Here is a 15,584-nt window from a genome sequence, read left to right on the forward strand (position 1 = left end):
GTGTGTGTGTGTACGCGGTAAAATGAGCACTGAAGAGAATATTTCATCTTGGCAGTATTAAATGTATCAGTCATTTCTTAGCCTTTGGCAAATGGCCTTCTTTCTTTCATTAATTCTCTTTTACAATTTACATTGTAATTTCACGATTCTTAATATTGTGTGTGTGTGTGTGTGTGTGTGTGTGTGTGTGTGTGTGTACCTGTGTCTGCTGAGTCATTCAGCCAATAGCTGCAAGCATGGCTGTCAATGCCTTTTGCTAAATATGCTAATTGCCTGACACCTGTTAGTATAAGAAGTGGAAAACACACCCCTCCCCATCGTGCACACACACTCCAACACTCCCACACAACACCAGAGCAGAGGAAACAAACTGATTTGGAAAGCTTTGTCGTAGGTTGGTGAAACTCATTGAAGCACACAGTCAGTCCTCTCCTGTTTGTGTTTCATTCGAGGAGCAGTGAAACTGGCTCTAATCTCTTTGTTTCCCTTTTATTGGCAGTGATGGAGCCCATGACGGTGACGACGTCGGTGGTCGGACCGGAGGAGTTCGACCGCAACGCCCCGCGGATCTGCGGCGTGTGCGGCGACAAGGCCACTGGCTTCCACTTCAACGCCATGACGTGCGAGGGCTGCAAGGGGTTCTTCAGGTGCGTGTTATCCTTGAGTTGTGTTCATGTTGTCTATTTTGCTTTGTGTGTTCTTAAGAGTTTTTAAGTGTGTCTGATGATGGGATTAGTATCGTCTTTGTTGAATCTGAGGTGTGATTATCAGCCTTTCATTGTGAAGGAGGTGCTCTCAGTATACACCCTGTTTGCTTTAGATTGGGCATCATACTGTAACAGTGTTTTTCCTGCCAACGTTTAACTGAATCGGTACAAATCAAATTTCAAAACTGTCATTAGTTACATTCAGTTCATTTTTACTCTGTTTTTTCCCTACGCTAGGCGTTATTTCACACTGACCGTCTGTTTGCAACACAGTGGACACCTTTTTCTGGTCGTCTCAGTTTCGCATTTTTTTTAAATCAGTATTGCATAACAAATGGACACCAATTCATTATTTTTTGTTATTCCTAAATAATTGATGTATTAATGAAATGAATGTTTTTGTTGAATATCTGCAGTAAATGACAGCAATAACAGCAAACAAACATACGATGCGTGTATGACAGCCAGTATACAGTGTGTCTGTTATGGTACAGTATGATTTTCTTTCTGACTGCATGAACAATCATGCAGTCAGAACACTATACATTATTCAGTGGAGTCCATAATCCTTCTGTATTTTTTCCTTTCACCCTCTTTCTTGCTCGCTCTCTCACATTCACTCACACATAAACAGACACACAACGCACAGCATTTATTTTATCCGTCAAGGATTCTAAAATAATGAAGTATTATAATTAAGTCTCAGCAGCCAAAGGGAAAGGAATAAAGACCTTATTATGAATGGTTCAGGTAGAGTTTAATTGGTAATTACAAAACAGTTTTAAGTAAAATGTGTGTGTGTGTGTGTGTGTGTGTGTGTGTGTGTGTGTTATATATATATATATATATATATATTTTTTATATATATATATATATGTGTGTATATATATATATATGTATATATATATATATATATATATATATATGTGTGTATATATACACATATGTATATGTTGCATCTTGATTTGTAGTAAAGTCCTTTAGCGTGCAGCACGAAGCATCAAGTCACCACCTTTGGTCCCTGCAATGGAGTATTTGAACCACCACAGAGAATAAATGGTTCTAAATGAGAATTTGACTAATTAATGAGGTCATCCCACAGGCGCAGTATGAAGCGTAAAGCCTCCTTCACCTGTCCGTTCAACGGAAGCTGCACCATCACAAAGGACAACCGGCGTCACTGCCAGGCCTGTCGTCTCAAACGCTGCATTGACATCGGCATGATGAAAGAGTGTGAGTTGACTTTTTTCTGACTTTCTGGCTGCTCCTGATTTTTTTATTATTTTTAAAAAAAATTTTGGAGTCACAGTTCGAGATGGAAAAACAACTTAAGCTGTGACTTGTCTTTACTGTTTTGATGTTATACTGTAATGTGTCTGTTAGCTGTGCATTAACACTGTTCTGGCAAACGCAGACTAATGCGATGAGTTGACTTATTTCCAATTTCTCCCTTTCCTGGAGACAAGTGACAATGCTTGAGACAGCTCCAGTAATATCGAGGTTGCACTGCATGATTTGAGAAAATGATTGAAACTAACTCTTTAAATTCTTACCCTATAGACATATTTTAAATTGTTTAAAGAAACTTTAGATTTAAAGGTTCATTACCAGATCAAAGGATGAGATAATACACAATATAATCATGAAGTTGACACGTACAATAGATAAGATTTCTTACTGTTGATACTGAGGTGATATTAAGGCAGGACTTAACATCTTTGGCTCCTCTTGACATGCCTTTGATGTAATATTCATTTAGGCTTGAAGTAGAGCAGCTTCTGATGCTGCTTCAGGATCACTGCTTAACTTCAAAACCATAGTCATTGCTGCCTGAAATACAGTGTATACAGCTTTTTTTTGTTTTTTTTGGTTATTTATTTTAAACATTACTTTAGCCAGTGCCAAATTTCAACTCACTCCCCAACTTTTAACACATAAATCCAGTTGGAGGAGAGCAGCCTGCAGTACGGACAGCAATAACTGTGTTGTGTTTGGATCACATAGTGTTTTTTTTCCCCCCATTTTGTGACTTCAGTCAGGACAGTAAAGTAAAAAAATCGTCCATTATAATCCAGTATTTTAATCAGTGCAATATTAACACATATGTGTCAACCCAAAATAAAAAACTGTAACTCTCATTAAAGCAATGTATTGTAGGGCGATTAGTTGTTTGGTCAATAAAAGGTCAGAAAATTGTGAAAAATGTTGATAACTGTTTGCTAATGCCCAAGGTGACATCCTCTATTCAATTTAGAAGCCGAAGTCAGAGAATTTGGAAAAAATAAATAAATCTTAAAAAATGGCTCAAAAGAATGAATCATTTTAAAAAATAGTTAGGCAATTGATTTAATAATGATAACTAATGTATTAATTGTCTAATCATTCGTTATAATAGCTCTATTGTATTGCAAGCCATATTACTTCATTGTTATTATCCTTTACTGTTTTATTGAAGCTATTTGTCTGGCTATCATCATCATTATTACAATTACATCTAATATACATTGTGCTTTTCTGTCCTCACACAGAGCATTACAAAGCAAATAAAGGTAATACAGGCAATGGATTCTAGATGAATACCAACTGCCTGGGGAGGTTAGCTATAAGTTAGCTGGTGCAAGCGGTAAATGGGTTTCCTGCTTGCATAGCATTTAATCTAATATTTAAAGACATTCAGGAAGCAGCAGCCAATAGAATCAATGGGAGGGTGTAAATTGATCTGATTTGCAACAAAGACACAGGCACTAGTGAATATGCAAAAGGAATGCTGTACCATATGGCAAACTCAGGCTTGGGACAAATAATAGCAGAAAATAATATTAAAATAATATCTATTTAATCCTGCTTTTATCCTACCAGATGGGGTTTCCATCAGTGCAGTTTGATGGGATCAATCAAAGTGTAGTATTGTAGCTTAACTGGACTGAAATGGTCTTGTATGTTTGAAAGGCTGTTTGACAGTCCATGTTGTTTATTCATACAGTAGCAGGGTGTAATACAAGTAGACCACGCTGCAAAGGGAAAGTAAGACATCACCTCACCCCATGTTAACAGAATGTGACACCTTGTCACAACTAATTCATAATGACTATAGAGGGGTGTCTTTATTCTGCTTGATGGGCAGATTATCACATTATCCATTAATTGCGTCATCAGTAACTACAAAAAAGCTATAGGAAGTAGACCAACAGCAGTGCATCAGCATAACCATGACAAGTAGTAGATGACAACGGGAGAATGAGAGAAAGGCAAGGAAGGAAGAAAGCCGTAGGGGGGGTTAAAGTCCTGATCAACAATGGCTCTCTTTCTTCAAAGAGACACACAATGGTCTGGCCCACATTTCATTCACAAGCAGATTGTACGTGTGTGAAACAGAGATGATGCAGGGCAGGGTTGACCATAAATAACCACATGACACTAAAGTGTCTGCGTTTTATTGAGGAAAGATGAGAGAGGAACAAGCGGGAGGAGAAAGACACTTTATTAGTGTATAATGTTCTCTTTGTTTCTCACAGCTTGTATACGGGTTCATGGGGTGGAGGGAGTGGAAGGAGTGTTAGCCGCTCTTCTGCTTGGCTCTACAGTGTGCAGAACTTAAAGGCAGCAGCATTGTTCAGATGCTGCACTGCCTGTACAAAACCTGACCGTATGCAATAATAATAAACCTGTTTCAAGAATGTGATTTATTTAATGCCAACTATAATTTCAGAGACAGTAACTCCAGGGTAGCGCTGAGAAGAAAGCAGAGTGTTACTCTAGCAATTAGTGCTTGACATTAGAAGCATAATTCACATTATTAAATCTGATTAATTCCCATCACAGTCGCCTGAAGGCAGCAGGTATGTGTTCATCTGCATTATGTGATTTGTGTGATGTAAATAGTCAAAATGTTATTATGCACTTCAGATCCGGAAATCCAAAACCAGGCAGCTTCACATACTACTGTGTGTTACCCACTTTAAGCAGTACAAATCATTATTATTTTACTAAAAAAAAGGATTCAGTCTATTCCAGAAATGCATTGGCACTTAATATGGCTTTACTGTGATGTGAAATGTACTTTCTTCCCTGAAAAATGTACAGATTCCCTTCTGCACAGCCACATGTGTAGTAGAAAGACAGCATTGAGAATGTAAAGCAAAATGAACAGTGCCTTATTACACCTGCATTTATAGCTGTAACACAGACAATCTTTATGGACTGGAAAAGGGGCTGTGACCATGTGGATAACTGGCGCATGGACAGTGTTGACTGCAGCTCGCCCCTCCACTCCCTCTGTGTAGATGTGGCTTTGTGCATCTGGCCATGACCTGGCCCATGTTTGGGTCTATTTTCCTGTTTAAAATAAGTAAATCCAGGATCACTAGGTCACCTGTGTCTACTTTGTGTGCATCCTCGTTTTGTTCTACATTTCTTTTGGGTTTTGGTTATGTGGACAAAGTAACGCAGTGTCTAACAAATAAAATACAAATAGAGGCCAGTATCAAGTATACAGTATACGGTACCCACACATGGGTGCACATACACAGACCAGCATGTGGAGATAATAATGATGACATGGGGCATGATTGATCCCCGTGTTGTTGTTGTTTGGGTTAGTTTCTGTTATGCCTTAAGTCCTGTGACCCGTATAAGCTGCTCATATGACGGACTCCTGACATTGAATGTTTTGTGTATATCTCTTGGTGTTGTTCCTATGAGTCAACAGTTAATTATATGTGTTTCATTAATCTGTCTCACTGTAAATCTTGTGACAGCAATGACAAACAAGACTCTGACTAGCTTGGAAAGGGATTTTCTCCTGTACCCTGAGGAAATAGATATTGTCATCAATCACAGTATCTTCCGGCACTGGCAGACAAGTACTCATACTGGAATAATGCATCTTTCTTGGATTATAATTTTTTTGTGGCTTGATGAGACTGATTTAAAGTCCATTGCTATTATGATTTTCAAGATGTATTCATACCTTGTTTTCCCAGTTTAATTATTTATTTTTAATGGAAGAGATATTATATTCATGAACATCTCTGAAGATTAATTAACAATTTATTTAAACTTTTTGTGCTTATGCATGTGTCGGCCTTTGTGCTAGCCCTTCTTTAAATTGGCGCCTTTGTCTAAGCTTCACCACCTACAGATCAGAACTGTGTGTTGGTTTGTTGGTATGTGTGTGCCTTCTGTGAGCTGTGCCAGCTGAGTTCGTAGTAAACACCCCTACGCTGTCCTCATTTGACAGAGGTTAGAGAGGTGTGTGTGTGTGTGTGTGTGTGTGTGTGTGTGTGAGTGTGAGTGTATGTATTTGCTTGCTGTGTTTGTCTGTTTGCGCCGGTGTGTATTTGTAACAGGATTAGAATCACAGGAGAGTGTCTGAAACGTTTCAGCCTTTTTAGATGAATGAATTCCCGCCCTCAGTGCCTCTTAGCAGCAGAGCTTCTCCTGCTGTGCTGGCCTCTATTTGCCTCCCTAATTCATATTCTTCGTCGTCCCTCCGAGTCTTTGGTATTCTTTCTCTTTGGCCACCTTTACACCTGCATTACCATAAGTGCCAGATGTGAATTTATAGTTAGGTAGTGTAAAAACATGTCAAGTGAGGGTGTGTAGGCATCCAGAAAACAAAGGCTTGGTCTTGATCCAGAATATTAAGCATTGATGGCTCAGAATCAAATGTTGTGTGCTTCTTTTGATGTCATATTTGTAAGAAAGTTGCAGTTATAAATAAGCTCTCTGCATCTTATGTGGACACATTTTTTACTCATTGCACCCTCGTGAAGTAGTTGTTTTAACAGCAACTCAGCCAGCAAATTAATTTCAAATGAGAGAAAGATCCTGACATGTTAACTGATAAGACACACAGGTGCGTGAGCGGTTAGAAAAAGCCCACATGAATTATAGAAATGTTTTTAAAAATACTGAGTAGACACAATAAGTACCACCTAATGTGTTTATACTCTACACCCTCCTGCCACCATGTGCACTTCCATTTTGATCTATTGATAAGCCATATTTGCGTCAAACTCGGCATGTGTGGGTGCCTTGATGCCTGGCTGACCTGATTTTACCTCTTGAACATCACAGGCCCAGGGCAGCACTGTGAAAAGTATTGGCTACACACCAAATCCGGCTTGACATATATCACACCAAATCTGAGTGTTAGCTACCTCCATTGTGTTTAACTGGTCGGTCGGCTGGTTAATGAGTAAGCCCGCTGTGAACCTCTGGCCTCCACAACAGGGAGACTCTGCCTTTCCCTCTTTGTCAGTGTCTCTGGCATCACTGGTGTTGGCCAAACCCTTTCTGTTTGCCTTTATTTCTGCCTTTCTTTCTTTGCTCCTTTCTGCCATGCAGGGCACCACATCACCACATTCAATCAGTCGCTTTCCAAACAGCAAACCTTCTTTTTGGTGAACTGCTGTTCGTCTGCCAAGCACTGTGGGGTGGTCAAGATGTTCCTTTGATGGTCTGTTGTTTTTTTTGTTTTTTTTCTGCCTTAATGATGCCATCCAGCGCCCAAACTTGGCTGGATGCTGACTGGTTCAATCATGTCCCGGCCTCAGAATAGCTGCTTTGACGGCCTGTGCCAAACTTTGACCAAACTGTGCCCATTCATGATTGGTCTTCAGGCTGCATACTTGGATGTCCTCACCACAAGGAGTGGTTATGGGCAGTCCGCTCCTGGCTTGGGACTGGATGGACATTGGAGCACAGCCAAGGCCTAATTAATGACGGTGGGTCAAAAGAGATGAAAGCCAAGTAAATCCTTTGGTTAGCTAAGCAGTCAAATTCATTTAGTTGCCTTCTTAAGCCTGTGTAGCCAAACTGTTGTTGTTGTTGTTGTTGTCGTACTCACCACATTATGCGGTTATGTAACGCCACTTCTGTGGTTGCAATCCAGGGTGCAATCACCGAAAATCCACTTCAAATATAGTTGTTTACAGCTTCCAGGAAAACAACCAGTATTTAGTATGAAGTGCTCATTGGTCTCTTAAATTTAGCAGTTACTGACAAAGTATGTATTTATTTGGTGTGTTTATTCCTTTGATTCAAATGTGTGCTTGCCATTGTAAAGGCATAACGTTGTAGTTTGCCACTTGAAACTTTAGGAATAGGTAACAGGTAAACTATACAGACATTGCTGTATTAACTGATGAAGACAGTTCAACAAGTTAAAAGATCATTTAAAGAGATTTACAGCTTTTTCAGTATAAGACAAAAAAAAAGAGTGTAAGGAGCTTTTTTGCATTCAGCTTGCATGAACAAGGTCTCTATCTCTTAAAAACGGTACATGCCATGCCTACAACCCTAAGCAAATAGCATCATTTGATGAAGCTAAATTTAATGTCAGTAAAGCATGAATAGTGAGATAGTTTCTCTGTAGCTGCCAGAGTGTCAGACTTGCCGTCGTATCTGCGCGTGCTGTGACCTCATGACTCTGGGCCTGTCTCTCTTTGGCAGTTGCGGTCTGTCTGGCAGTCATGCTGTCTGTCTGTCTGCACAGTTGAGCGCTTCATGGGTAATCGGTCACTGCGGCAGAGAGTAAAAAGGATAATATGGGCCGAGGCATTCAGGGGTCAGTGCATTACTCCAGCAGTAACTACAGTGACCCACAGAGCCAGGTCTCAGATCTTGATGACAAGATTACACATTTTAAAATACCACTGAAGTGCCTAATTTTCTGTTATGTTATTAAACTGTATTTTGACATTCAGTGCTGTTCTTTAATTAACTTGCTAGATGCTGCGACGAAGGTATGAAATGTGGTTTAGCAGATATTGTGTCTTTGTTTGCTTTTGTGGTGAATATTTGTTCTGGTGATAACTGTACAGTTTCCTGTGCATGCTGGGATTGTATGTGTTCTTATTGTCTGCAATGACATCAAACACTGATGACATAACACTCTTCCTGCTTCTTTCTCTGTGCTCAACAGAAACATTGTGTTCTAAAACATACAGCTGACAACTGCATACCTGAACAGAACATTTGAAAGTTTAATATATGGCCATGTATGTGGTTGGGTTTGTTCAGTTTGTGCCTTTATAACGACCATTTACAGGCTTTTTTTACATGCATGATTTGTATTTCTGGATTTGTATAATCTTATAACTACAGACCGACTGATATATTTAATTTTTGAGCTGGAATGAATTAAACTTTTTCTATGTGGATTGTGCACCACTATGAATATGCAGAGGCATCCAGAAGTCTGTGTTCTGAAACAAATAACTTATTTAAAGAATATTTCAGTTATTGGCTCGGGCTCTACTTAAACTCAATTAAAACCATGACAGTAACATAGTGCTTAAAGATGTTTCAGTATAAGTAGTAAACTGGCTGTGTATGTAAATGTAACATAGAATTACTTTTTATAGACCACCTCATTACAGATGTCACATCCACACATTTGAGCCGCCTGTTTTTCATTTTATAAAGTCTCTTAAGGCAAAGCACATTTCCTGTTTCACACCATCAGTGGCCACTCAACAACACACATCCAGATGTTTGTCGCTCAGTCTTTTGCTGAAAAGAAAAATATTGTCAAAATAGTGTACGGAGTGCAATGGTGTGATGCCAGCCTGCGTGCTGAAAATAGCTTCACCACATCAACGGTTTAAAGTAGAGCAGTTAGACTAACAGTGGCTGTCTGGTTTAGGGTTTGGTAGATCTCATGGGGGCTCTGAGATACCAGCCATAAAAAGACCTCCTGGGACTCGGCCTGCAGTGTGAGTTAAAATAGACATTTTAGAAAGCCAATAGACTGAGGTGCTGTAGCTAATATGACTTACTCGGTGCTGCTGCTGTATTCACCCACTCATGGCAGACCCACCACAGCTGAATTTTCAGTGCATATTAAATTGCTACTTATCACTGCTTGGCGTCAGTCATTCTGTCATTCACACCCTATTTTCACTGCAGGGATGCCAGTGTTTTCCAGTTCTGCTCCATTCTGGTCTGTTGTTAATGTCGATGTGTAAAGCGACAGGACGGGTTGACACTAATTCAGCATGAATTCTTCCCAATAACGGCATCTTAATGTGAGGGCAGAGGTTTGCCTGTACTATAATATTGCCAAAAGTCCCCCTTTTCATTCACTCTGTAGCTTGCTCGACCTCCTTTGCACCCTCTCTCTCTCTCTCAGTAAGCCGGGGAGGACGGTTTAACTTCAAACATCAACTGACAAATCCTACTCCGTGTGCCTTAAAGATGGAGACATTGTTTTAGCATTGTTTGTCTTTAAATTATTCAAACCAACTTTAAAGATGTAATAGATTTCATTACAACAGTGACATTTTATTATGGCCAAAGTGGTAAATTATTGAAAAATATAAAAACATAAATGCACAATAATTTTTCTTTGTCTCGAAGTGGATTGTGGTTTGAATCCAAAAGAGAGAGATATAAATCTTTTGTGATCTGTAATAAATAATGAGTGTTGTGAATATAAGATTACAAAGTAATGTAATGCTCCAAGACATGTGGAAGTGGCACGCAAACCCAGGAATTCCCAAAAGAACCCCTCCTCTAGTCAAACCTAAAAGAGTTACTATAAACAGTATGTATAATCCATTCTGCACCACTGTGCCACTCTGCAGCATGAATAAGGCAAAAGGCACTTAAACATCCAACACTCGCCGCATCAGCTGTATGAGAAGGAAGCAGACATGACAGGCCTTTTCTGCGTGCCAAACTGGGAAGATGTATAGTTCATGTAACCTGGGATGGAAATGTTTGGAGCTTACATTACAGCTCCCTTGCCTTTTGAAAGCTAACTTTGTTTTACTGTTGACAAGTAGCACTTCCACAATCCATCCTAAAACTGAATTCATTATTCCTGTCATCGTAGCCAGTTCAGGACATATTTTGGGATTTGAACATTCCTCCTATTATGCTGTGACTGAACAAAGACTATTATATAGAACATATATTTTAATAAAACTGCTTTTAATAATTGTCTTGACCTCAATACTTCAAGTGGTACAACATCTGCTCTCCTTTCTGTGAGGCTCATAGTTTCACTTTCCCTCTTTCCTTTTTTTTCTTCAAACTGAAGTACCTGGTTTAATCAAAAGAAAATACCTTGAGGAGAGGACAACAAGCAGTATGAGACACTCTATTACAAATGGACTAAAGGATTTGATGCAACAATGTTAATATTTTATAGGGATAGACAATATGATTTATTTTTTTCCCCAGCCAATACGATAACCGATACCTGCTTCTCATGGTTGATAACCGATAATTTTATATTTTGGTATTTAAAAGAGAAGTAGCTTATTACCTGTAGTTTTTACACACCCCAGGGTAGGAAAGATTGACATGTTTTGAGCAAAGATGGATCATTTAATATTCCATAGTTCTGTTCTAACCAAATACAACTGACATCACTATTGTTAACACAACAACAAACAACAGTTCTGACTCTTCAATGTTCATTTATTTTTCTAGTCGTTCATTAAAAAGCTCAAAAACATAGGCTTTCATAGAACATAAAGGCCATCAATAATTCAAAATAAAATATAAGTTATTGGCTGTAATTTATTTTGTTTTTGGATAATTTCTAATGATAGAAATTTCCCATTATCGGCCCATAATGTATTGGGCCCGATAATTATCGTGCATCCCTAATATTTTATTATGAGCTTGAAAACCTTCTCGCCTGCCTTTGCCTTATTATGGCCCAAACAACAACACACTTCACACGCTCCTCTAATTGCTGAAATTGTTACCTTAGTGTAACACTACTGTGATGCTGATGTTGTAAAGAGTGTGTTGCCATGACAGTGTCTGACACCATGTGTATACTTTGTACTTTCACTAAATTAGACACAGTGAGAGGAACCCAGTACAATTACAAATCTTAGTGATATTTGGGACGTTAATAGAGTTACCTCTTCCTTTAAATCCTTTCTTTTTGATAAATTACAACAAGTAAAAAGTCAAATTTCTCATTCCAGAATTCCAAAATACAGATTTTAATGTTTATATCAGGTGTATTCAATGCTAATTTTTATTTGTTTGACTGTTTATTTTTTTCATTCTTCTCTTTGGGCTGCACAATCTTTGACTAAAATAAATAACCTGCACACAAACACATTCAAAATGTATTGCAACGTTTTTTACTAATCCCCTATTTTATCCTCTATTGTAGTCATCCTGACAGACGAGGAGGTTCAGAGGAAGAAGGACATGATAATGAAGAGGAAAGAGGAGGAGGCAGCCCGGGAGGCCATGAGGCCACGTCTGAACGACGAGCAGGCCAGGATCATCTCCTCCCTGGTGGAAGCTCACCACAAGACCTATGATGCCTCCTATTCTGACTTCTCCCGCTTCAGGGTTAGTTCAGTACAAAGTTTCACCCTTTACCAAAACCACACTGGCAGTGGTGCAGCCAAAATCACTTTGTTCTCCACCATGAAGATGGGTGGAGCTGGTCATGATGTCATGCAACAGAAGGGAAGGCTCCCTGAAGCACCGCATCAGGCCATATTACTGCATTCTTCAGTAAAAAGCAAATTGATACAGAAACGAAACGCACTTGTACATTTAGTTTCTATGGTGGCAGCTTACTTGAAAGAGTGTAGTTACAAGTCAACAGCCTGCCACCTGAGAAACTAAATTCCTTGGAAGTTAAATACTGATGTTCAAACAAATAAAAATGTAATAATAGGATATGGATAACATCTGCACTGGTTTACCACAACACTACAGACATTGGGATTCTCTCTTTTAGTTTGTACCCATGACTGTAATTGGCTGAAGTAGGCTACAATTATAGCTTAAACACCAGGAAAGACTGCCACTTCTTCATGTTTGATTTTTCTAGCAGTTACTTTATACCGTGGCCAATGAGAATTGAGATTGACTGGAAGGTGCATATTAACTTTTAGCACACAGTATAAATGCACACCTATGATGTAGGGGTTTTGTTTGTACTTTAAAATTGTTGCATCAGTTTTAAACTATAAGCAAAGACGGCAACAATGAGGCTTCGCATTATTTGTCCAAACCAACTAACTGCAGGTTTTTGGGGTTTTTTTAAGTATATTTTTGGGGCTTTTATGATAGTGACAGCTGAAGACAGACAAGAAATCGGGGCAGAGAGAGGGGATGACACGCAGCAAAAGACCGCAGGTCGGATTCGAACCCTGGGCCACTGCTGCAAGGATTCAGCCTCGGTCGAGGGTCGCCAGCTCTACCCACTGAGCTATCCAGGCGCCCATAACCACAGGTTTTTAGGAGACTTAAATAGAGAACCGAAATCATGTTAGCCATGGTGAAGTTAATAACTTGAGTCCGAGGGACAGCTGCACAAGAAAGGAGAGACAGGAGGGGACTAGACAGCACAGAGAATAAGGAGATGTGCAGAAGTCACAAATAGTGAGTGACATCCGCATTTATTTACTCAAATTTATACTCCTATAGCATAAAAAGTGTAGACTGTAGACTCTAGACTACTGATTGAAACAGGAGCAGATCTGTTCCCACAGACACATGTGAGACAGATGACTAAAAAACGCAGCTGAAACACCACCTCCTGTGTAGACACGCCATGAGAAAGACAGGGATGCACCTTCTCTAGTTTTAATATAATCTAGCAGAATGTAATGTTATTCTCCTTTTTCTGACAATGATCAGTTCATTTAGCTTTCTCTCCAAAACTTCAGGATTTTAACTCACTGAGCCCAGCCTTGTGAACCCCTTCCTGTCCAGCTAGATGTTGCCTAGCAATCCAAATGACCTTTAGTCCCTGTGGCTCAGGATCTATATTTTATGATCTTTAAATCAGAAAGAGATCAGGGTTAGTTATGTGTAAATTAACCAGTGGCCATGGTATAACACATTACAATCAGATTTTCAGAACATGCTATTTAAGGTAGAACAGGGTACAGTATGTCAGAAACATCACTCAACTGCATTATTCTACACAAATATATATATTTAATCCTAGCCAGTAATGGTTTTAGATTAGATTACAGCAGGATGCATGAGAGTTGAAGGGCTTGAAACTAACTTTTGTCACTACTTCCCAAAACTCACATTGTTCCACAGCAGCCACAGACAAAGCAGATGTGTCTACAGACATTTTTTGTTTATCGGCCTCATGAGCGGCTGATGCAGATTATCTCAAATTACCAGATAACTGGCCCGATTAATCGGTCTATCACTTATCTTGGGATAGCTGTAAATAATGTCTGTAACCACAGACATATTTACTGCAGACCAACACGTCAGCCACCATCTCCTGTGTGTGTTTTCAATTTACTTGACACCCGTAACACGAGTCACCAGAGGCGTTTATCTGTCCGACAGCGGCGTCGTATTTTCTTCCTCCACATCATGAACTTGATACTTTTAGACCACGTTCTCTCTGCCGACCACAACAATTGGGTCTTCCAGAGTAAATTAGATTGGGGGGAGGGGGGTACTGATTGGATGGAACATCTGAGAAAGTCTCAAAACACTTCTCCATGTGTCTGTGATTTAGCAGACACTATGCAGACAGCCATAACCACACTCCAGTTGAGTAGTAGATACGTAATAACTCAGTTTCCCAGATATTGAGCTGTGGGCGTCTGAGTGTGAACCTGGCCAGATGAAGTAATCCTAAAAATAAACCAAAACTCGAACTGAAAAACTGAACTCAAGTTTGTCTAAAAAAAACTAAGGAACTAACTTACTAAGAAACAAACTTTGGAAATTATTAGCAATTGTTCTATTTAAGAAAAAAAACACACAATATCATACCTTTTTTTTAACTTGAATCTTTGGATAAGGATAAGAATAATCCAATACATTTACAGTAATTACTTCTGGTTTTATGGAGCTCCCTAAATGTTAACTTTTTAACTCATGTTTCTCAAACAACCCCTTCAAATGTGTAACATCAGCTAAAGTAAAGAGAACATATCCAGCAACTTGGTGAGGCTCCTGGTGTGTGGTGACTATTCGTACAGGATTTGATTCCTAAGCTCCAGTTGGCCCCCAAGAGGAGGAGGAAGAGCCCGGCAGTGCGCTGAGCTGTCAAAGTATTACAGTGAGTATATTAATGTTTGTTTCTCTGTGTGTATCCGCAGCCTCCAGTACGTGAAGGCCCAGTAACACGCAGCGCCAGCAGAGCCGCCTCCCTTCACTCTCTGTCTGATGCCTCCTCTGACTCATTCAACCACTCACCTGGTAAGATACACAAAGAGTCTTTCTCTTCATGTCCTTGTTCCATTTTCATGCTTCAGGGTTAACTTTACCGAGGACACAGTCATGAAGAGATCCATTGATTTAAAAAAAACAAACAAAAAAAACACACACACACACACACACACACACACACACACACACACACACACACAAACAAAAATAGGCAGTAACTCTGCTCCCACTGTGTGCCTCTGCTTTCATTCAGTTTTAGTGTACCAATGACAACCCATTCAACTTGTGTTCTTGAGCAACAAGCACATGTCTATGCATACTTGATGAACTTATCCCATGAAATTAATTTGTTTTGTTATGTGTTTGCTAAGAGCTTAGTGTATTTTCTTTGCCGTGCTCAGGTCAGGAACGGTCTGATATCCAACTTAGTTTGCCAGGATTGGGACTGCTTAATGCAATTTTAAAAACGTATTTTATGTTGTTACTTGTGAATGCGGCAGAATATTAATAGGCCTAAAAAGGTCTGAAAAGATCTGTGGTTGCCAAACCAAAGGCTTTTAAATTGCCTTTCATACAAAAATGTCACATTTGTTCCACCATTTCAGTGTAGACAATATAATATAAGTTGTGAAATAATGGCCTAAAAAGAACATCCCTTTACAGTGTGTGTAGTCTGTGTACAGCAATGCTGTTGAGGTACTCCTAAATGCCGGCATATTTGAGTCTCCATGTAAA

At 39.4% G+C, this 15,584-nt stretch overlaps 1 protein-coding gene across 4 annotated transcripts in view; it reads left to right on the forward strand.

Moving 5' to 3' along the window:
* The window catches only part of LOC127377316 (vitamin D3 receptor A), a 73,718-nt gene that overhangs the window by 41,664 nt on the left and 16,470 nt on the right, over positions 1 to 15,584 (forward strand). For all 4 annotated transcript variants that reach the window (XM_051425068.1, XM_051425069.1, XM_051425070.1 and 1 more), the window contains 4 exons: positions 500 to 647; positions 1,810 to 1,940; positions 11,854 to 12,038; positions 14,780 to 14,879. In XM_051425068.1, coding sequence (XP_051281028.1) covers positions 502 to 647; positions 1,810 to 1,940; positions 11,854 to 12,038; positions 14,780 to 14,879 — 562 coding nt within the window. In that variant the 5' untranslated portion in view covers positions 500 to 501. The remainder of the gene's footprint in view (positions 1 to 499; positions 648 to 1,809; positions 1,941 to 11,853; positions 12,039 to 14,779; positions 14,880 to 15,584) is intronic.

Source organism: Dicentrarchus labrax, unplaced genomic scaffold (assembly GCF_905237075.1).
Source record: "Dicentrarchus labrax unplaced genomic scaffold, dlabrax2021, whole genome shotgun sequence".
Taxonomy (NCBI): Eukaryota; Metazoa; Chordata; class Actinopteri; family Moronidae; genus Dicentrarchus; species Dicentrarchus labrax.